The sequence below is a fragment of the Dreissena polymorpha genome, chromosome 8, assembly GCF_020536995.1.
Source record: "Dreissena polymorpha isolate Duluth1 chromosome 8, UMN_Dpol_1.0, whole genome shotgun sequence".
Taxonomy (NCBI): Eukaryota; Metazoa; Mollusca; class Bivalvia; order Myida; family Dreissenidae; genus Dreissena; species Dreissena polymorpha.
In genome coordinates, this window is record NC_068362.1 from 30,042,076 (window position 1) to 30,064,748 (window position 22,673).

Here is a 22,673-nt window from a genome sequence, read left to right on the forward strand (position 1 = left end):
AGAGAAGTTTAACTCATCACACATTTTAGAGAAGTTTAACTCATCACACTTTTTAGAGAAGTTTAACTCATCACACTTTTTATAGAAGTTTAACTCATCACACTTTTTAGAGAAGTTTAACTCATCACACTTTTTAGAGAAGTTTAACTCAGTACATTATTTTATTTAATTGAAAAATCTCTGAACTAGTTGTTGCCTTACAATGTTACCAACATGGTTTGCATTTATTTCAACATTTTCATGATAAACTTGTTCTTCAAAAACATCATCCAAATAATCCTCTTCAAGGATATCCCCATGTTCAATTCCAAAATTGTGCATAACTACACACGCAGTGATATAGGTCACTGCTGTCGCCAAGTCAGTCCTTATCCCGTAATGGAGTATTGCGAATCTTCTTTTTATAATACCAAAGGTCTGCTCCACAAGCACTCTTGTTTTGCACAGAGCCAGATTAAACTGCTCTTGATTCTGTGATTCGGGGGTTCGGAAAGGAGTCATCAGGTAGGGTGTACATGGGTACCCCGAGTCTCCAAGAATGAAGCCATTATGAGCTCCTGTTCAGAAATAAAACATTCTTTTGTTAATAAAATTAGTCAACGTGTAAACGCTTAGCAATTTTGAGGTCAAAGGTAAATGACACAAGGGTTTATCCGTTTTAACCAGGTTTTCAGAAGGAAAAAATTAGTTATCAGATTGCTGAATGTCGGCGGGCGGGCAGACTAAAGTATTTTAATTATTCATAAAACATATCATGTTAATTAAATCCTATTGTATTGTTTTAAATGTATTTAACCCTTTATGACACAAGTTGTATGTAATTTGCTAAGTCATAAGTTATGACTCATAACCATAGACATGTGTATCTGATATATAGCTACCTTGTTCAAACTGGTTCCGTAGATGACACTCTCTCCATATTCTCGCATCATGTGTGCTTCCTGGCCATTTAGCTGTTAAGCTCCTCACTTTTTTGCTGTGGTCACATACCATCTAAATATAAAATAATAATACATAATTTATTATACTATTAATTTTTAATTATACTGATATCATAGTGAATAATGTTAGTGCTATTGAAAATAGAATATTTAATATTAGTTATTGTCATACATCAGTGATAAAAACACATAATTATGAGTACTGAAAAACTTTGTTGTGGCAAAAGCAAACAAGATAACATACTTGCACGTTCAAAGAATGGTAGCCTTTTCTATTTATGAAATCGGCTTCGTGGTTCTTTGGCCTTTGAATGCGAACATGAGTTCCATCAATCAGTCCGATTACATTTGGATATCCTGAATAATCAATAAGATTATTATTTAACAATTATGTTCATTTATTTAGGACAGGTAAATGAAATTCAGCTGGCATGACTGAATCATTTCTTCAGCACAACATCTTAATTCCCGTAACATTGGAGTACCATTTGTAATAAAATCTGCAAAAAATGGTCTTATAGACATGGAGCGGAAATAAAATAGGTATTGAGGACCTACAGACTGATGGGAAGACTAACAGCGTTGTTAAAATCCCACACATCCTTTGAGGGGGGACTTTACAAAGACAGATACATATGCAGGTGTGGAGGATAACATGCTAAAACCAAGAGTGAATTGAGATTAAAAGAAGGGTACATAAATGTATAATTATTTAATCATAACACTGTTATATTCCATGGAGTGATATCAAAATGGCATTTACAGTAAAGAGTGAAGATATAATATTACAATAACTGCGAATTAGGAACGTAATGAAACAAAGATTCAATTTGGACTAAACTCGGGTGACATCACCCTTATGTTTATATATGCTAGGCCTCTATCCCCTGTGAACTTGCCCTAGGCATAATTGCATAATGTACCAAGCTATACATAAAACTCTTAGAGAAACACACATAATAAATACTTATATTCTCATTTTGATCGATAACGCTTAACGGCAGATTAATAACCACAATGTCGTAATTATCAAAATGTCATTTTCAGTTAAGAATGAAGATATATAATATTACAATAACTGTGAATAAACGACATGAGAGAAGTATCCACTTTGGACTAAACTCCGGTGACATCGCCCTTCAATTAACGTATGCTTCACCTTTCTGTGAACTTGCATTTGGCCTAATGCAGAATGTATCATACAAAACATGAAATGGATACAGTGATAAAAATTACTGAATAAAAATAGTGTATAAATCATTTGATTAAAAAAATCACATCAAAAAATTGTTGGTCCTAACTGCGTATGTTGTTTATGCAATAACGACGACAATGCCCCCACAAAAATGAAGTGCAAATGAATGATTTCCCTTGGATAAATTTTCTCAGTCAAGGTCATTTAGACAAACACAAATCTGGCACTCACCAGCAATGGACTGAAATCTGGATTTTAGAGTTTTGCACTCTTCCCTGTCAGGAAACCGTACGTAATGGCGAGCTAGTCGAGCTATTGCTCGTCCAACTCGTCGGCAGCATCTTGATACGGATGGCTGACTGACTCGAACAGTGTCTCCTACGACGAGTTGGAAGGATCCAGTCGCCATGGCACGAAGAAATATGCACAGCTGCTGGATCGGCAGGAGAGGAGAATTCCTCAGCGTTCCAAAGTCCAGAGAATCGGCGACCAAATTTAATAAGGTCAGTATAGTTGCCGGAATAAATCGGTATCTCCTATAAACCTCCATTTCCGAAAAACCGTCTAGAGGATTTTCTCTGTCAAACAATCTTCTACGCGGGACATTTTCGACGTTTTCAAACAAGATATTGGCGTAACGCATAACGCGAACGGCCATCTTGGAAGCTTAAAGAATTATTCTAAGAATGCCCCGAATTCTTAAGAATTTTCTTTAGCAAAATGAGTTCGTGAATAAGACTTAAGAATTTTTTCTTAGACTTAAGAATTTTCTTTATTTTCAAGTCTAAGAATTGCTAAAGAATTGTTGGTGAATACGGGCCACGAACTCATTTTGCTAAAGAAAATTCTTAAGAATAAAGAATTTTCTTTAAAATTCTAAGAATGCTTCGGGGCATTCTTAGAATAATTCTTTAAGCTTCCAAGATTGCCGTTCGCGTTATGCGTTACGCCAATATCTTGTTTGAAAACGTCGAAAATGTCCCGCGTAGAAGATTGTTTGACAGAGAAAATCCTCTAGACGGTTTGTCGGAAATGGAGGTTTATAGGAGATACCGATTTATTCCGGCAACTATACTGACCTTATTAAATTTGGTCGCCGATTCTCTGGACTTTGGAACGCTGAGGAATTCTCCTCTCCTGCCGATCCAGCAGCTCTGCATATTTCTTCGTGCCATGGCGACTGGATCCTTCCAACTCGTCGTAGGAGACACTGTTCGAGTCAGTCAGCCATCCGTATCAAGATGCTGCCGACGAGTTGGACGAGCAATAGCTCGACTAGCTCGCCGTTTCGTACGGTTTCCTGACAGGGAAGAGTGCAAAACTCTAAAATCCAGATTTCAGTCCATTGCTGGTGAGTGCCAGATTTGTGTTTGTCTAAATGACCTTGACTGAGAACATTTATCCAAGGGAAATCATTCACTTGCACTTCATTTTTGTGGGGGCATTGTCGTCGTTATTGCATAAACAACATACGCAATTAGGACCAACAATTTTTTGATGTGATTTTTTTAAATCAAATGATTTATACACTATTTTTAATTCAGTAATTTTATCACTGTATCTATTTGATGTTTTGTATGATACATTCTGCATTAGGCCAAATGCAAGTTCACAGAAAGGTGAAGCATACGTTAATTGAAGGGCGATGTCACCGGAGTTTATTCCAAAGTGGATACTTCTCTCATGTCGTTTATTCACAGTTATTGTAATATTATATATCTTCATTCTTAACTGAAAATGACATTTTGATAATTACGACATTGTGGTTATTGCTCTGCCGTTAAGCATTATCGATCAAAATGAGAATATAAGTATTTATTATGTGTGTCTCTCTAAGAGTTTTATGTATAGCTTGGTACATTATGCAATTATGCCTAGGGCAAGTTCACAGGGGATAGAGGCTGAACATATATAAACATAAGGGTGATGTCACCCGAGTTTAGTCCAAATTGTATCTTTGTTTCATTACGTTCCTTATTCGCAGTTATTGTAATATTATATCTTCACTCTTTACTGTAAATGCCATTTTGATATCACTCCATGGAATATAACAGTGTTATGATTAAATAATTATACATTCATGTACCCTTCTTTTAATCTCAATTCACTCTTGGTTTTAGCATGGTATCCTCCACACCTGCATATGTATCTGTCTTTGTAAAGTCCCCCCTCAAAGAATGTGTGGGATTTTAACAACGCTGTTAGTCTTCCCATCAGTCTGTAGGTCCTCGATACCTATTTTATTTCCGCTCCATGTCTATAAGAACTTTTTTTGCAGATTTTATTACAAATTGAACTCCAATGTTACGGGAATTAAGATGTTGTGCTGAAGAAATGATTCAGTCATGCCAGCTGAATTTCATTTACCTGTCCTAAATAAATGAACATAATTGTTAAATAATAATCTTATTGATTATTCAGGATTTCCAAATGTAATCGGACTGATTGATGGAACTCATGTTCGCATTCAAAGGCCAAAGAACCACGAAGCCGATTTCATAAATAGAAAAGGCTACCATTCTTTGAGCGTGCAATTATGTTATCTTGTTTGCTTTTGCCACAACAAAGTTTTTCAGTACTCATAATTATGTGTTTTTTTATCACTGATGTATGACAATAAATAATATTAAATATTCTATTTTCAATAGCACTAACATTATTCACTATGATATCAGTATAATTAAAAATTAATTGTATAATAAATTATGTATTATTATTTTATATTTAGATGGTATGTGACCACAGCAAAAAAGTGAGGAGCTTAACAGCTAAATGGCCAGGAAGCACACATGATGCGAGAATATGGAGAGAGTGTCATCTACGGAACCAGTTCGAACAAGGTAGCTATATATCAGATACACATGTCTATGGTTATGAGTCATAACTTATGACTAAGCAAATTACATACAACTTGTGTCATAAAGGGTTAAATACATTTAAAACAATACAATAGGATTTAATTAACATGATATGTTTTATGAATAATTAAAATACTTTAGTCTGCCCGCCCGCCGACATTCAGCAATCTGATAACTAGTTTTTTTTCTTCTGAAAACCTGGTTAAAATGGATAAACCCTTGTGTCATTTACCTTTTGACCTCAAAATTGCTAAGCGTTTACACGTTGACTAATTTTATTAACAGAAGATTTTTTTATTTCTGAACAGGAGCTCATAATGGCTTCATTCTTGGAGACTCGGGGTACCCATGTACACCCTACCTGATGACTCCTTTCCGAACCCCCGAATCACAGAATCAAGAGCAGTTTAATCTGGCTCTGTGCAAAACAAGAGTACTTGTGGAGCAGACCTTTGGTATTCTAAAAAGAAGATTCGCAATACTCCATTACGGGATAAGGACTGACTTGGCGACAGCAGTGACCTATATCACTGCGTGTGTAGTTATGCACAATTTTGGAATTGAACATGGGGATATCCTTGAAGAGGATTATTTGGATGATGTTTTTGAAGAACATGTTTATCATGAAAATGTTGAAATAAATGCAAACCATGTTGGTAACATTGTAAGGCAACAACTAGTTCAGAGATTTTTCAATTAAATTAAATAATGTACTGAGTTAAACTTCTCTAAAAAGTGTGATGAGTTAAACTTCTCTAAAAAGTGTGATAAGTTAAACTTCTCTAAAAAGTGTGATGAGTTAAACTTCTCTAAAAAGTGTGATGAGTTAAACTTCTCTAAAAAGTGTGATGAGTTAAACTTCTCTAAAAAGTGTGATGAGTTAAACTTCTCTAAAAAGTGTGATGCATTTAACTTTTAATAGTCTTTAACTGTACTGTACTATATGTGATTTAGTCTCATAACTTTTAAAATTGTACAAAGCTGTTTCCACTGATTTCCAGATTTTAGTGGAGACTTTATGTTATTTGAAAGAGAGGAAACTCTGTAGTTCATGTTACAGTTTCTGTAATTTTAACTCAGGGGTAAGCTCCCTTTCATTTCACTGCACTTCTTATCTTGATATAATGTTCTAGTCAACTATTTATCAACATTTTATGTTCAACACAAACACTTTCTCATTCAACATGATGTAATAATTTTGGTTATAAGACAAGATGAATAACATTTAACTTTAAAAATAACATGTATGTCTTTACTATGGAGCGGTTTTCATGTCAAAATTGTAATGCACATTATTATAAACTTGTTATGCTTGTTTATAATCTTTTATGAACAATGTTATTTCCAACACTGTTGAAATGTGTGTAAATGTACTTTTCAATCGGTAATTTTCATTTAAGCTTTTCAATTGTTGTGCTATGAATTTGTCTGTTTAAGAACGGCAATTTGCAATATTGAAACCTCTTATTGCCTAATTCTAAACTGTAACATGTTTTCCTGTGTCGAGTTCTAATTCTACCCAAGAACGTGACTTTATTATGTTGTAAAATTAATATGTATACTTTCTAAGTACGGTTCTACTAACCCTACCCATGAAACTTGATTATGTTCTCATTGAATTCATGTATTTCTGTGTCAAGTACTGGTTCTACCCAGGAACATGACTTTATTATGTTGTAAATATGTTGTTAAATTAATATGTATACTTTGTTAGTACTGGTAATACTGGTTATAATAACCATACCCAGGAAAATTACTTGATTTATTGTTATATTCAATTAATATGCATTCATAATGAGTACTGGTTCTACCCAGGGTTTTTTGTCTGAAACTATTAAAATTATTACACACATCAGTGTAATAATATTACAGACACTCACTTGTTGTTATCAACATTGCCTTGAGCTAAGCAAAAAGACTTTTCAAACACAAAAATTAATTTGCATGTGTATTTTTATATTCATGAAAGTATCCTTTGGTACGTCTACCATAAAATAATTAGCTTACAAGAATTACGGCAAACAAGCATGCTTATCTATGTTTTAGTTAAAAATCGAGCGGTCTGTGAGATAAATCATAACAAAAATTTAATTAAGTTGTGATATTCTGAAATGTTTTATTATGAATAAAACATCCAGAAAATCTGTGAAATATGTAGGACTAGATAATCACTAACAGAAAATGCAATTACAGTACAAACAAGATAGTTTTACTAACAAATATCCACAGCAATTTATTGTTACTGCAAATAGTAATATTTAATTAAACAAGAGAACAACAGAAATGGTAGTTTACAAACATAATTGTCTAATAAGGTACACGATGGGCTGATACTAGCAATAATTCAAACAAATACACTTATAGATAGTAAGCTATTTGAATATTGGCAACAGCAGTGACATATATTACTGTATATAATGTTGACATATATGGAAACCATGTTGGGAACATTGTAAGACAACACTTAGTCAACAGGTTTTTACAATTTAAACAAATAATGAAAAGAATAACATCCATCTATTTAAGTAAGAATAACATTCATCTTCTCAAGTAAAATGACAAATTTATATTAACAATGGCTGTTTGTAAAACATGCATGTCCCCCATATGGGCTGTCCATTGTAGTGGCAGCCATTGTGTGAATACGATTTCTGTCACTGTGACATTGACCTTTGACCTAGTGACATGAAAATCGATAGGGGTCATCTGCGAGTCACGATCAATGTACCTAAGAAGTGTCATGATCCTCGGCAAAAGCGTTCTTTAGTTATCATCCGAAAATCATTTTACTATTTCGGGTCACCGTGACCTTGACCTTTGACCTAGTGACCTCAAAATCGATAGGGGTCATCTGCAAGTCATGATCAATCTACCCATGAAGTTTCATGATCCTAGGCGTATGAGTTCTTGAGTTATCATTCAAAAACCATTTGATTATTTCTGGTCACCGTGACCTTGACCTTTGACCTAGTGAACTCAAAATCAATAGGGGTCATCTGCGAGTCATGATCAATGTACCTATGAAGTTTCATGATCCTAAGCCCAAGCGTTCTTGAGTTATCGTCTGACAACCACCTTGTGGACGGACTTACCGACCGACAGACCGACATGAGCAAAGCAATATACCCCCTATTCTTCGAAGGGGGGCATAAATATCAGCGACATAGTCCTATTCAGGTACACATATAAAGCTTCTTCATAATTACTGGTAACATTTTACATTAATCAACCTGGGTCCGTATTTACCAACCAATTCTTAGACTTAAGAATAACAAATAGACTTAGAACCAAGAAGAAAACACCTAGCATTTAAATATATACATTCTACCACTGGTGATTATGTCATTAACAATGTTTTACATGAAGTATGATGTTGATAGAGGTGGTATATGCCATGTTTGACTCAAAATTCAAGCCATACTTGAATATTCTTATTAACAGAATCTGATTTATTCTTAGACTTAAGTCAAACAAGCAAATTCGTTAAATTGATATCCCCCGCCTAACTGGTGCTTTGTCACATAAAAAGCATTTTTTCAAGATACAAAGGGCCATAACCCCATTATTAACCGGTGGTGTACAATGCCATATGGCAAGCATCATCCTCTTTTCCATATATATACTCATACCGAGTTTCAATGAAATCCGCCAAAGCACTTCCAAGATATGGCTCCGGACACAAAAGTGCCGGATGGACAGCCGGCCGGACGGACAACGCCTAAACAATATCCCTCTGCCCCTGGCGGGGGATAAGAACTGTTTGTGAATATGAGCCTATATATTTCTATATTTATAATATTTCTTACAAAAATTCTATTAAGAAAACAGCGTAGACCCAGATGAGACGCCACATGATGTGGCGTCCCATCTGAGTCTTCGCTGTTTGCCAAGGCCTTTTTTCTAGACGCTAGGCATAAATGGGTTAAATAATGAAAAGAAGAACATCCATCTACTCAAAAATAACTTCAAAACTTTGTGTAAAAATATCAATAATAACAATTTGGATGGCATCATTTGAGACTGTAGATTAAACCCTTTCCCACTTAGAAGCAAAGTGAAAATGGCTATGGGCAAATAGCATAAAACCAGAACAGCCTGCAAGTAACTCGCAGGCTGTTCAGGTTTTATGCTGTTTGCTGCTCATCAGTATCTAAGGTTTGGATATGAAGCCTTAACAACTTGAATCTAGTAATAAAGGTCTTAAATTAAATATAACTTTTAAGGGACTACAAATGTGTGAAAATGCATAACTAAGTGGTAAAGGGTTAACATTCATTGCTTGCTTTTAACATTTTAATTTCTTCTTCAATTTTTTGGGCCGTTAATCTAGCAACTTTCAGTTGTGCCAGTATCAATTGATTCTTCAATCTTAGATTTACTTGTTGCAGATGGATGTTCTTCTTTTCTGCTATTAGGTTGTCCTCAGCCAATTTGTTGAAACTTGCCCTAGCTGAAACAAATACCAACATTGTATTAAAATTTATAAGGTTTTTTGTTATCAATGCTAAAAATACCATAAATCATGGAATAAAAAAAAAGTTAAATTTGCTAAATCGATTTAACCTTCTTAATTATGTCCAGTTCATGCATATCTCATAAAACGTATAGTGAAAACCATTTGAAGAAATGACACATCAATTAATTGCTTTATAGGTTGCCGTGGTGTAATGGATATGGTGTCCGCCTAGCGACCGGGAGGTCACGGGTTAGATCCCCACTGTGGGAGCTTTCTTTAGATCTCCCCCATAGACACCAAGTACTGGTTCTAGTCCCAGGAAACAGACTCGAGAGTGTTTATATAAGCCTTAGGCTTTCGATGCAATCGAGCTAAAATAAATAGGTTTAAATTAAAATTAAGTAATTGCTTGTTCACATTTGTCATATTGACATAATAACATTTACATATTTCATTACCTGCATCAAAATCAGTGCTTCTTGAACATTGACTTACACAAGTTTAGTTATTGTTGTTAATCTAGTTTATATGTATGTGGTGTTCCATGCTTCAGTTCCATGTCTCATTTATAAATATTTGTCATTTTTGTGTGTGTTCCATGATTCAGTTCCATGAATAATATACAGGTTAATTATCTATATTTGGCTAGCATTGAAAGATTTGCAAAAATGGAATATTATAATACATATAAATGTACATGTGAATAATAAATAATTGTTTACCTCTTTTACTCTGGTTTTTGTTGGCCATTTTCATTGATTTGGTATTGGTCTCTGTAAAACAATTATTCAATCATAGGAATCCTGAAAGTGCATTGAAATGGACTTATAGATTTGGCAAAAATTAAACCTCACTTTCATACCTGCACATTGGTGTGGAATTGACCTAACTAGCTTGTGACCCCACACAATTACATGGATAACATAAATGATGTTGCATTCAATTGGAAAGTTATATTTCAATGTTTCATTTTTTTACTTTTGGAAAAAACACAGTGATATTAAATGCTTCATATGATAGGGATGAATTGAATATGTATGCATTTGGTGAAATAATGTTCTTATAATACTCACTGGTCCCTGATGAGCATGGCCCAGCTTCATCTTCCAGTGCACGTTGGAATACACTTGACGTCTTCTGAGCTCCTAGTCCTTCAAATATAAAACAATCTTTGTTTTTAATGAAAATAATGAAAATAAAAGTAATGCACCCCTTCATGTATTATTAACAAAGTTTATCATAAAACTAAGTTAACTCAAAGGCTAAAATTCTTGGTGTCATTTGATTAATATAAAATGGACTTTTTCAAACAATTTACCTATTTGTAATGAATTTACTTACGCAACTTTCATACTTCAATAAGTTTTTCATATTTATTTTTCATTCACCAAAAATTTAACATAAAAATAAGGCCCCTGCCACTTACCTCTTTCATCTATCTTGAACGTCATGCAAGTGCTACCATCTGTGTAATAAACGAAGCAAAATGATCTAGTATATAACAACAATATTAAAAAAATGTATATATTATCATATAAAAGATATTTTGCTCAACTACACATAGCTTTGGCACCCCATTTTAACAATATTACAAAGTGAGTAATGAATTGATAGAAATTTATTAACATGCTATGTTTAATACAAAAGCTGTCTCCATTCACCATCATGTAATTAACCAAGATGAAGAGCATAATCTACATTAATTGTTTACCTATTGGCATCTTGCCCAGTTCAATGATGTTGATTGAAGCACCCTCTGGAGCTAAGAAAATAAAGCCATACATATAATTTTAAAACATTTAACAGTTTATAATTAACAATCACACATCACTTTTTACATGGACTGAAAACAATACCAACAAACAGACTAAGGTGAGTTATGATGAATCTTTAATAACATACTTTTCTAATGCACTTAAAAATTATATGTATTTCATTCTGGTCATAAATTAATAATATCTTTGTTAAACATTACCTTCATTGAAGAATGAATACCAAAGCATAATGCCAAAATAAAAATGATATTATAATAATAAAAATTGACAAATGGTATTATATTCTATATAAACTGTACAAACCATCAGTGTCAATTGCATTGGGGACCCCTGCCACAGAGGCGGAATCCCCAAAATGCTGAAGGAGAATCCCCTCCGGAATGGTGAACTCTTTCACCCGGGGCCCTCCTCCAGTGCCTGGCCTCCTCATCTCATCATTTTTTGTCTTTGCTATAGTTATATTGAGAAGAAACTGTGTAATTTAAGAGTCCAAAATAAACATAAGGAGCAAAAAGGAGCAAAAATTACACCAATGTTATATTTAATGCTATTTTTAGCAATTTTCATGTATCTTGATTTGCACAGTATGTACATTAAGTATGCTGGACCGGTGATAATAGCAATGTACCAGATAGTTATTAATATAACAATGTTGAAAATTTCATAAAATTCCTCAATATATATAATATAATTATGGATTTTTCAACAACATTATTACATGTACATAATAGGCTTAAAATATAATCATGAACCTACATGTATAACAAAAAATCAATTACAAATTTCAGCTAATTTGTACACAGTTACTATGATGTTTCACTTTTCATGTGAAATACAATAAATGTGGAACATTTTATCTTCACTACATAAGAAGCAGCAAGAAAAATAAGACAGGAGTACATTTCTTAAATTTCACTTACTTTTGTCTTTCATGTTATAATATTTTTTCTTCACCTCTGAACCTGAACGCTTAAAGGTGGAAAATTGGCTGAAATAAATGGAATGCAATTAGGTACATTTTTTAAAATCAGAAATTGAGTCTAAGATATGCATAAAAACAAAGAAATGATTTGTTTATTCCTCAAAACATTTTTCCACATTGCAATCTACATTTCATGTGTGTTTGACACAAACGATTTTGTTGATGAATTATTAACAAATGAATTAGTAGAAATACATCATTAATGCAAAAATGACACAATATGGGTTTAGTTGAATATTTTGGAATATTTGAAACCGGGTAGCACAATAATTTTACCATAGTGAATATTATAAATTTATATTATGGTAAATATTTTGTGCTCAAATCATCTACTGCTTTTTATATTTATGTCACATAATATTTAACATTCTGTTCGTTTTTAAACATTGAACAAATTAACAATTTTATTATAATCAATAATTAAAAACAAAATAATGAATTAACTGTACAAATATTCCTTCTGCTAGAATTTCCAAAATTTGGAAAATTGATAACACCAAAAGTACAAACCAGTTTAGAACATTTGCCACGGCTTCCCAGCCTCTCCTTCGAACCTCTCCAATTTTGAGTGCGCCACAACCGGTCATTGGTCCGAACAGGACATAATAGTTTTTAATTATTTCGTTGGCTATAACAGTTTCCTCCTGTTCGGACCAACGATTTCTACTAGTAGCAACGTTAGCGTTGTTGTTCGCCATCTTGTATGTTGTGACAGAAGACACGTAAACGGTTCCGAGTTTTATATGCGTTACCGAAAATGCCGGGTACCAAGGTCGCTTACATCAATAACAAATAATTCTTAGTAAAGAACGCTAAAAATAGCGTTGGTGAATACCGATAAAGAATCGACCTAAGAGCGTTCTTAGAAAAGTAAAGAATAAAGAATTTTCTTTATTCTTTATTCTCAAGTAAAGAATTGTTGGTGAATACGGGCCCAGTGGCAGTGTATTGCAATTTTAACACTTATTGATTATTGAAAACTAGTGGTTTTTCACTTGTTTGACCTTTATTTTTCTTGAAGTGTGATTGGCCAGTTTGGATTGTATTCTTTTTGTCGTTAGGCACACTTTCAGGGCTTAACACTAACTTGTTTTCAACTAGCCCATTCGGGCTAGTAAATGCAGAACCTTCTAGCCCTGACCAATTTTTCATGTGCCCCGCCCAAAGTATTATCAAAACCTTTACACGGACAAAAGCCCGCGAAGCGGGCGTTAACCGTTCATACATATGGAAATTTAGACCATAAAATTACATAAGAATACCATATAGGGATGCGTCTAAAAAAAATTTGCCACGCGACATATATTTTCGCGATGCTATTTATGACCTTGAACAAATAAAAAACGCTTTGACATATACTAAATCACATGTAAATACATACTTCAGGAAAAATTATATCAATGACATCATATTTGTGTAGCGAATTGCACTAAATATTCTCGCATTATTTGTTTTTCTTCGGAACCGTCCATAATTAAGTCATTACTCAATTATCTCCCCTGAATACTCATCTTCAGCCGAAGACTGGTTCACTACATATAGTGACAGTCTTTACCTAACACAATTTAGGTGAACATAACCCGTCTTTAATATATTGCCGAATCTCAGATTTCTGTCGACTTTATTTGCTTTGATCTTTTCGATATCTTAGTGTTATTATTATCCTGACAAATCACAAACGCTTGTTAAAAAATATTTGTTTTAAACATTAAAGTTGATATCTCTATTCTTCCAGTATTCTCGCGGTATTTCAATAACAACACCCTACTGTTTATTTGTAAGAATTTGTGACGCATTTTCCATTCGCTCTCAGAAAGAAGTTCTACGTGTGGTCATGAGCAACATTCTGGTAAGTTGTCGTTGTTATCCACCAGAAACATATTTATTCACAAAATTTAAAGATATTCCGATCTAACTTTTTAGTCTTTTAGCTTTAATGTTTAAAGTATTTACACCTCGTCTGCTCGCAGTTTACCGATATTCCGAAAGGTTACATGTCACTATGATTAGTTTAGGCCTAAAACCACAAAATCCGATACCGTTGGATTTTCGTACCACAATCTTACGTAAAAAATCTTCCAGATTCGAAATCAACAAAAAATAAGACATTTATAAATGGTCTGCATTATTGATCAAATTTTAAGATATTTGTTGGTTTTCCGTTTTTAGAAGCTGTTCTGCGAAGGCAAGATCTGGGCATCATACAAGCCATTCTATCCAGCAAAACTGACAGTTTTGGTTTACAGAGATCAACAAAGGAGGGATTCCTGAACTATCAAAATTTCCAAGCTATACACACAGTTATTATCTGTGGTGATCTTTATTGGTTCTGTTGGTTAACTTGGATGGAACATGTGTTAACTTTTATAGAACTTTGAAAAGTCTATATATGTCTATCTATAAACAAAAATCAGCTATGGTATAATAAGATCAGATGTGCAAACAATGTCAAGGGGTTGTTAAATTAACAATTTGAAGGCAATTATGCTGAAAAAATATGAAAGTTCCCATGCAAATTTTGTCTGTATATCGACAAGTGTCTGCCAATAAATGTCAAACTAGTAATACAAAACTTACCACAAGTATGTAAAAGCACTAAGTACCTGTGATCAATTTCAGTAAGATAGTGTAATTCTAAACAGTAGCAAATAGCTTGTTTAGTAAATGCATAATGCAATTAATATGATTTCCGTTCTATTGTGTTATTAATAAATTGGTTGTTACTTGTTAATCCATGATAAATGTTTTATGGCTAGTACAAAGCCAGCAATGTTAATTTTATAAAAGGTAATACAATATCCCCACTTTGTAATTTCATATACTAGTACGTACATATTCTTGTACTGTAGGTTGATGACAGTGTTTTAGTATTAATTATTTTGTAACTATTATTTTATGTGCAAATAAATGATGTGAAGTGTTTTGTATCTCAACACAATACTACATACCAATTTATATATGTACTGTGTTATATGTTATTTGAATGTTTAAATAAAAAAATATGGATGATATAACATGATGCATTCTAATATTTGCATTCAAATTGTAACTATAGAGCTAAGTGTATGCAGTTTAGACTGTGATTTTAGAATTGCTACAAAATGGCTAGTTTTTTAGTGGCGACAAAATTTAAACTTTTCAACAATAGTTTGCGAAAGAAAATTAGAAACCTGCAAGATACCTGTATTTATTAAATATTTTAATTGCGAAACAAGTATGTCGTTATGCTATTACACATAATTATAAATTGATAATAAATAAGAAGACAATAAGTGGTGTTAACGTTTCCCAACAGTAGAAATCATTCTTCTGATGAAGTCAGCGATATACAGACAAAAGCTCCAGGTATGGCTTTCAATACGTAGTGTGTGTTATTTGACAGTCTAAAACTTATTGGATTAAAAAAATCCTGCCAAATTTGTCAATCAAAATTGATTTGACGCATCACATGATTCTGATTATGTTAAATCAGTGTACAGTATGCTAAATGCAAATGCTTTAGCAAGCTGTCAAGTTGAATTGAGACATTTGATGAAACAAACTGTTTCCTGGGTAGGACCAGTACTTAGTGTCTATATGACGTACCATGACGTCGAAAGTCTACAAGACCTACTAGGTAGAACGAGAAATGTACTTCGACGTACAATTTTCACCGACCCTTGAGTGTGAGCCAATCAGAAGACACCTTACATCTGTTGCTTTTAGAGATATTTGACATTGAACAATATAATTATTATTATTTATACCGAATTATGCGACTATCGACCGCTTACTCATAGATATTGTGCGTATTTATTAAACATTATTATTATTATAATTTATACCAAATCATGCGACTTACGACCGCTAACTCAAAGATATTGTGCGTATTTATTGACCTGGCGTGGCGGAATTAACCTCTGACTTATGCAAGTTATGGTTATCAAAAAATACGACCACCTAATGTCGGGGATTTTCTGAATTATCGGCCTCTTTTTGATTGCAATCAGGGGGTTCCAAATCTATTTCGAGTTATGATCTGTTTGTAGTCTCCGACTTCACTCTGGGATTTGATTGTCATCTGACCTTCTGGGACATTGAGTAGCCCGGACCTAGGTACAAGCAGTGAATGTCGTTCGGACGTGCCTTAGTGTTAAGCCTTGACTTTAGACAAGTTTAGTAGTCTTTACTAGTGTTGTTTCAATAGTGGTGTTAAGGTAGTATTTGGATTGTTAAGACTTGTCGTTTTATAATTAGTAGATTTATTACGCAGGCTCTTTTGAACAGGATGCAGCGTTGTGTCGGGAAGCGTTTTCCTTTTATTTTTTCAGGTGCCCAAGACAGGAAAAAAGCGAACCTTAATGCTGGGGACTCCAATGTTCATCGGATTAAGGATATTCTTTCTGACTATATAGCTGCCAAATGCCTGCCTATCTCTGGTGAGAATATGTAATGGAAATGGTATAGAACAGTTATTACAGTTACACATTTGTTTCGATAAATGATATAATTATTTCATTTCTTGATACCTAATCAGTTAATATTTCACGTCCTAAGCTTCTTATGATTATAATATTTGTCATCAATGTAAAGTTATACTTATTATGTTGATGTGCAATAATTGCGTTTTCGAACTAATTTGCATGGTTATATATTTAACGCGTGGGCTATTTGTACAGATTTTAGACAATTGTATTTGCAAACTTTTCATTTTAATCCTGAGGCAAAGCATGCATTTTCCTTGTGTATTCATTCATTGTATATTTATGATTTATTTACTGAGACATTCTTTAAGAAAATATAATTGCTAACTCTGTTTTCAAAGGTGCCAAATTTTCTGGTGATTGTCGGGGTTTTCGCAATGCATTGTTAAGAGACCTGCGGGAGATGGATGTTCAACAGCTGTATTTTCATCTAGGCTCCAATGACATTCTTACGAATGAAGCGGTATTTTACCGGTACATAAAGTTTATAAAACAATAATTTTAAAACAGCTTATTTTAATTTAATGTAGTTGTTTCCCATAACTACATATATTTGCAATACTAACATTTTACATGGTTTTTTCCTCATGGAAAACTTACAATCATTGTTAAAGTGTGATCTAGTTTCTAATTTATAAATAAAGCATTACACAATATTTATGCCCCCCTTCGAAGAAGAGGGGGTATATTGTTTTGCACATGTCGGTCCGTCAACCAGATGGTTTCCGGATGATAACTCAAGAACGGTTAGGCATAGGATCATGAAATTTTATAGGTACACTGATCATGACTGGTAGATGACCCCTATTGATTTTCAAGTCATTAGGTCAAAGGTCGAGGTCACAGTGATTCGAAATAGTGAAATGGTTTCCGGATGATAACTCAATAATGCTTAGGCCTAGGATCATGAAACTTCATAGGTACATTGATCATGACTGGCAAATAACCCCTATTAATTTTCAGGTCACTAGGTCAAAGATCAAGGTCACAGTGACTTAAAATAGTAAAATGATTTCCGGATGATAACTCAAGAATGCTTATGCCTAGGATCTTGAAACTTCATAGATACATTGATCATGACTGGCAAATGACCCCTATTAATTTTTAGGTCACTAGGTCAAAGGTCAAGGTCACAGTTACAAAAAACGTATTCACACAATGGCTGCCACTACAACTTACAGCCCATATGGGGGGGGGCATGCATGTTTCACAAACAGCCCTTGTTTTTATAATCCATGTTAATTTTACTGTTTTTTATTATTTGCTGTCTACAATTAATTTTACCTGAAATAGCAATAAATGTTTTATTTACGCGCATACTATTAACAATATAATTATACATATTTGTTTATGTAACTATGTTGGTTGGTTAGTCAGTCAGCAAAGAAAAAGAACATATTTGTGTACTTTACTCCACATTTTTTTAACAATTTAATTCAAAATAATATGTTGTCACCATAAAGTGCATATTCTCAGTAACAAAAACTATTTAATTATTGATTGTATTTTTGCATATTATTATTAAGAGAATGATTGTATCGAATACATCAGGTCAGTCCAGACACCCAGGTTGTCTTTTGCGAAGTGTTTTCTCGGTGTGCAGATAACATACACGGTTGTTGGATACCAGAAGGACGTCTGACTGCCATGCAGAAATGGATTAAAAGAACCAACTCACTACTTCAGGACTACTGTGGTAGGGTTTTGTTTGTTAGATTTCTGGTGTACCAGAAGGTAATTGACTTCTTTAACATGTTTCTATGTTTTTCAGATCATTAAAAAAATGTCTGCTTCACCTTTGAAAGCGACACAAAGCAATCTTGTCTGTTTGTATTTTCTTTCCCAAAGCTTTATTGTCCCTTACCGGTTCAACCGGAGGGGACTTATGGTTTGCACTCCGTTCGTCTGTCAGTCTGTCTGTCTGTCAGTCAGTCTGTCACACTTTTCTGGATCCTGCGATAACTTTAAAAGTTCTAAATATTTTTTCATGAAACTTAAAACATGGATAGATGGCAATATGGAGATTATGAACGTCATTTCATTTTTTTTCTACGTCAAAAATTCTGGTTGCTATGGCAACAAATATATATATATTTTTATAATATTTTTTTACTGACAATGGTGGAGTTTCACCGGTAGGGGACCATATTGCTTGGCAATCTCTGGTTCAATAAATTATAATCATTTTTTTTTTCAACTTAATGATGTAATGATTTGCTAAAATGCTAAAAAATATGAGTTTATTGAATTTAATCAAATGCTTGCATGTATATTCAATCATAGACAAGAAACATGTTCACCCGGGATGGCCTTTATCTTAATGCCAGTGGTGCTCGTGGCTGTTTAGAGACGGTCCTCGACGACATGCAGCCAGTGCCTGATGTCCAACAGATTGAAGCTGAGCCTGTTGTTATTGATTATGTCTGGCCTCCAGTTTCCACTCCAGCCATGGTGTCTGATGCAAATACGAAATCATACGCAGATGTTGTTCGAATGGTATACTTATTTATATGAAAACAAGTTATAATAAAAATGTTGTTTTATGAAAGTGTTTATGCCACATTTGTCACTTACCATGTATTGACAGCATTGTGGTCATGTGTTGATAGCATTTTGGCTTTTATGAAAAATGTACTTCAACACACTTGTTAATCAAATTTCTTTCTTCTCAACTCATTATAATATTAAATGCATTTTGTTGATTATTCAAGTCATTTAGTATTTTAGAGCATTCTTTCAGCTTGAAGGTTTATCACTAGCCCTCCCCCCCTCCCATGTGGTAGGTATTAAGCACGTCTCTTGCTTCGCAATCTGCAAGTTTGTAAAGTCAATATTTCACTAACAGTGGAAGTACTTAGCTGATATTTCCACAGCTGAATTGCGATTAAGGTGATAGAGATTGGTAAAAAGAAGATTTAGCTGTAACTGATTATGTCATAATTATGTTTTTACAAGTTTTGAGAATATATAGCATGGCCTTTGCATGGATGCATTTAATCTTTAACTGACCATTGGATTTGTCCATGTCCGGATAAATTCCGTGGTGGGAATTAATGTCTGGTTGTCATCTAGTTTGTATTTAAACAAATAATTTCAGGCTCCTGCTGCAACTACTGTCATCAAGCCATTTCAAAAGACTTCACTACATCCCAAGATTACGAAGAAGGTATTAGCAATTATACCATTGTCATTGTTAGTCTTTTTCATGGCTTTTTTACAGAATGAAAAAAAACATAAACAATGTGAAGTTAAAAAAAGCAAAGAAGCATTAAACTTATATTATAAGTTTTAATTCTTTAATTTAAGTTAAACTGTTTTAATTTTTTTATAATTCTGTCATTTTATAAAGAATGTGTCTTTTGCAGATAGTGGTTGTCTGCAAGGAACGGAGACGTCAACTAAGACCATTTTTAGGCCGGAAGGAGGTAAGCAGTTTACGGAGACTAATGTTAAACTTCTCAATATGACAGTTTTTATATAAGCCATCTTTTATTCAAGCTTTCTTTTGAATGTAATATGGAATTATCTAAAAGTCCCCTATTGATTTCACCGAAGTAGACTATATGTTAAACTCTCCATTTGCCCTGTGGTTTCATTCTGAACACTTTTGGATCCTGCAATAAATCAACAAGTATGTAAGCCAGCTTCATTCAAACTTGGTTGTGGACCGCGGGCCACATCATAAATGTGTTCTTTATTTGCAGTACTTGTAAAACTTTATTATAATGTTTTGTTTAACATGATTTAATCAAATGAAGAATGATGGTATAATACTGCTTTTATGTTTGTTTTACACAAGTTGGTGGTTGTGCTTTGAAGTAGGCTACAAAATACTTTTTGGACACATGTATTGCAACTTTGAATATCAGCTACTCTGTGACAGTTTCAGTTATAGATGCCTTTGTCAATTATATTGCCAGCAGCAATATAAACATGTTTTTTCCATTTTCAGATAAAAGTGGATCAGAAACCTCTAGTGAACCACTGCACACTGCAAATGATCATAAAACAATGTAATTAATTAGTTTAGAGATTCAGTTTTTAGCTCACCTGAGCTTCACACTGGGTGTCATTTATAATTTATGCTTGGATTTAAATTGAGCTTGTCTCCTATATAAATCAGAATTTCCTTCAGTAAAGTGAATATTAATTTTAAATGAAAATGTAGTGGATAAGGTGTACGCCTAGCAATAGGGAGTTTGTAGGTTCGATCCCTACTTGGGGAGCGTCTCATTATCTCCGCAATAGACACCAAGTACTGGTTCTTCCCAGGAAACGGACTCGAAAGTGTCTCAATAAGCCTAAGGCTTACGATGCAATCGAGGTAAAATCCTTTGGTTTAAAGAAAACAAAACAAACCCTCAGGCATATTTGCATAATCACTTATTATTCTTTTTGAAGATAACTTACAGCCACTAGGTGTCTAAATTGAATGCCAGTATATTCTCTTTACCATTGAATGTTTTTTACATGTACTGTACATGTTTAGCACATAGGCTATACTAACATTTTCTGGCACGTATTAATTATTTATATATGTACAATTAAGTTTGTCTGTTTTTTCCCTAGCCATGATACCAAGCTGCAAATAGTAAATGAGAGAGCAGATGGCGGGAGTTCCTCTTCTGGAGATGTTATTAGTAAGTATCACTATTCAGTTTTTTGTTTTGTTTTTGTTATCTGAACTGTTTAAAAGAAAATAGGACTGTTTATACTGGCAACAATTAAAGTAAATAATTGTTGTTCTTATCAATGTTTTAAAAAATTATCATGTCTCCCCCATTCTTGGGAGACAAATCGGTTTTGCCTTAGCTGTCTGCCCGTTTGTCTGTCTGTCCACCTTTTTTGGGGCGGACAAAATCTCATATTCTACTTGTATTCAAGTAGTTTTCATCCAATCTTCACAAAATTTGGTCAGAAGATTTATCCACAGGATCTCTAGTGTTTCAAGGGAGTTATGCCCCTTTAGAATTCAGAATGATACATTTTTTTCCTAACGTAATCTCCTGAACTCTTTTCTGATTTTGATAAAATTTTACAGGAATGATGACTATTTTGCGTAGTTGTGCAAAAGATAAAAATTTTCAGACTTTCTTATTTATCCTCAGAATTGTGCCTTTTTGTCCATATAAATTCTTCTATACTGTTGGTCTTATTCGGTTAAATTTTATAGGTATGATGAGTATCTAACATAGTTGTGGTGAATGTCAAAAAAAATTTGATCTGCTTATTACTGGGGAGTTACGTCCCTTTGAATTTTCGGTGATCATTTCTTGTCCGGATAAAATCTCATTGGTAAATGCCAAATAGTTCACTTAAGTTCGTTTTCAATTAAGGTCCTTACACCTAGTTAATCTGAGACTTTAATACAATGCTGGCCATTTTGTTCATGAAGAGCTATATGGGAAAGACATATCATTTCTCCAAAAAAACATGTCTAGTTATTATATAAAAAATCTTTTATACTTTGGTCATAATTTAAATTAGCAAAGTTCTTGCATATTTAAATCCTAGTAACTGGCAGCTTAATTTATACCATTTTTGTAAAGTTTCCTGGGACCATTTTAAAATTTTGGTTTAAAGATTTAAACAAAAACCCTGTGGCCTAGGGAGAAGTGATATAGATAATTGATCTTCATTTCAAATAAGAGATGATGTTCTATAGATAATTGGTATGGTGCAATTCTAATGTTCTGTTGCTCATCTCTGAGCATCAGCGTAGGGAGGAGGACTTTCGAAAACAATCTGTGAAGAAAAAGATGTTATGGTTAAAGATAGCTTCGGAGTTCAACAAGGCATCCGATGGACATTTTTCTGGAGCTCAGTTTGAGCAAAAATGGAAAAACATAACTTAAGTGTTTATAGACACTATGGATCATAACTCAAAATCGGGCAATGAAAGAAAAGAGTGTCCTTTCTTTCAAGAGCTGCAGAAGACATACGGATATATTGGGAGCTCAGTGGCGTCATTCAATGAGTCATCAGTAGAAACTGAAGATGATT

At 33.7% G+C, this 22,673-nt stretch overlaps 1 protein-coding gene and 1 long non-coding RNA gene across 2 annotated transcripts; both read right to left on the bottom strand.

Annotated features, from left to right (window-relative positions):
* Positions 1-889: 889 nt before the first annotated feature.
* On the bottom strand, positions 890-2,429 carry LOC127842776 (uncharacterized). The gene is made up of 3 exons (XR_008031871.1): positions 2,368-2,429; positions 1,186-1,298; positions 890-993 (listed from the first exon to the last, which is right to left on the bottom strand). It is a non-coding gene; the product is annotated as an uncharacterized LOC127842776 (long non-coding RNA).
* A 6,093-nt stretch (positions 2,430-8,522) lies between these two features.
* On the bottom strand, positions 8,523-12,180 carry LOC127842771 (uncharacterized). The gene is made up of 7 exons (XM_052372481.1): positions 12,146-12,180; positions 11,529-11,675; positions 11,162-11,212; positions 10,877-10,915; positions 10,524-10,601; positions 10,173-10,223; positions 8,523-9,444 (listed from the first exon to the last, which is right to left on the bottom strand). Exons 1-7 carry the CDS (start codon positions 12,156-12,158, stop codon positions 9,260-9,262), a joined length of 564 nt encoding a protein of 187 aa, XP_052228441.1. The 5' UTR covers positions 12,159-12,180; the 3' UTR covers positions 8,523-9,259.
* Positions 12,181-22,673: the final 10,493 nt, after the last annotated feature.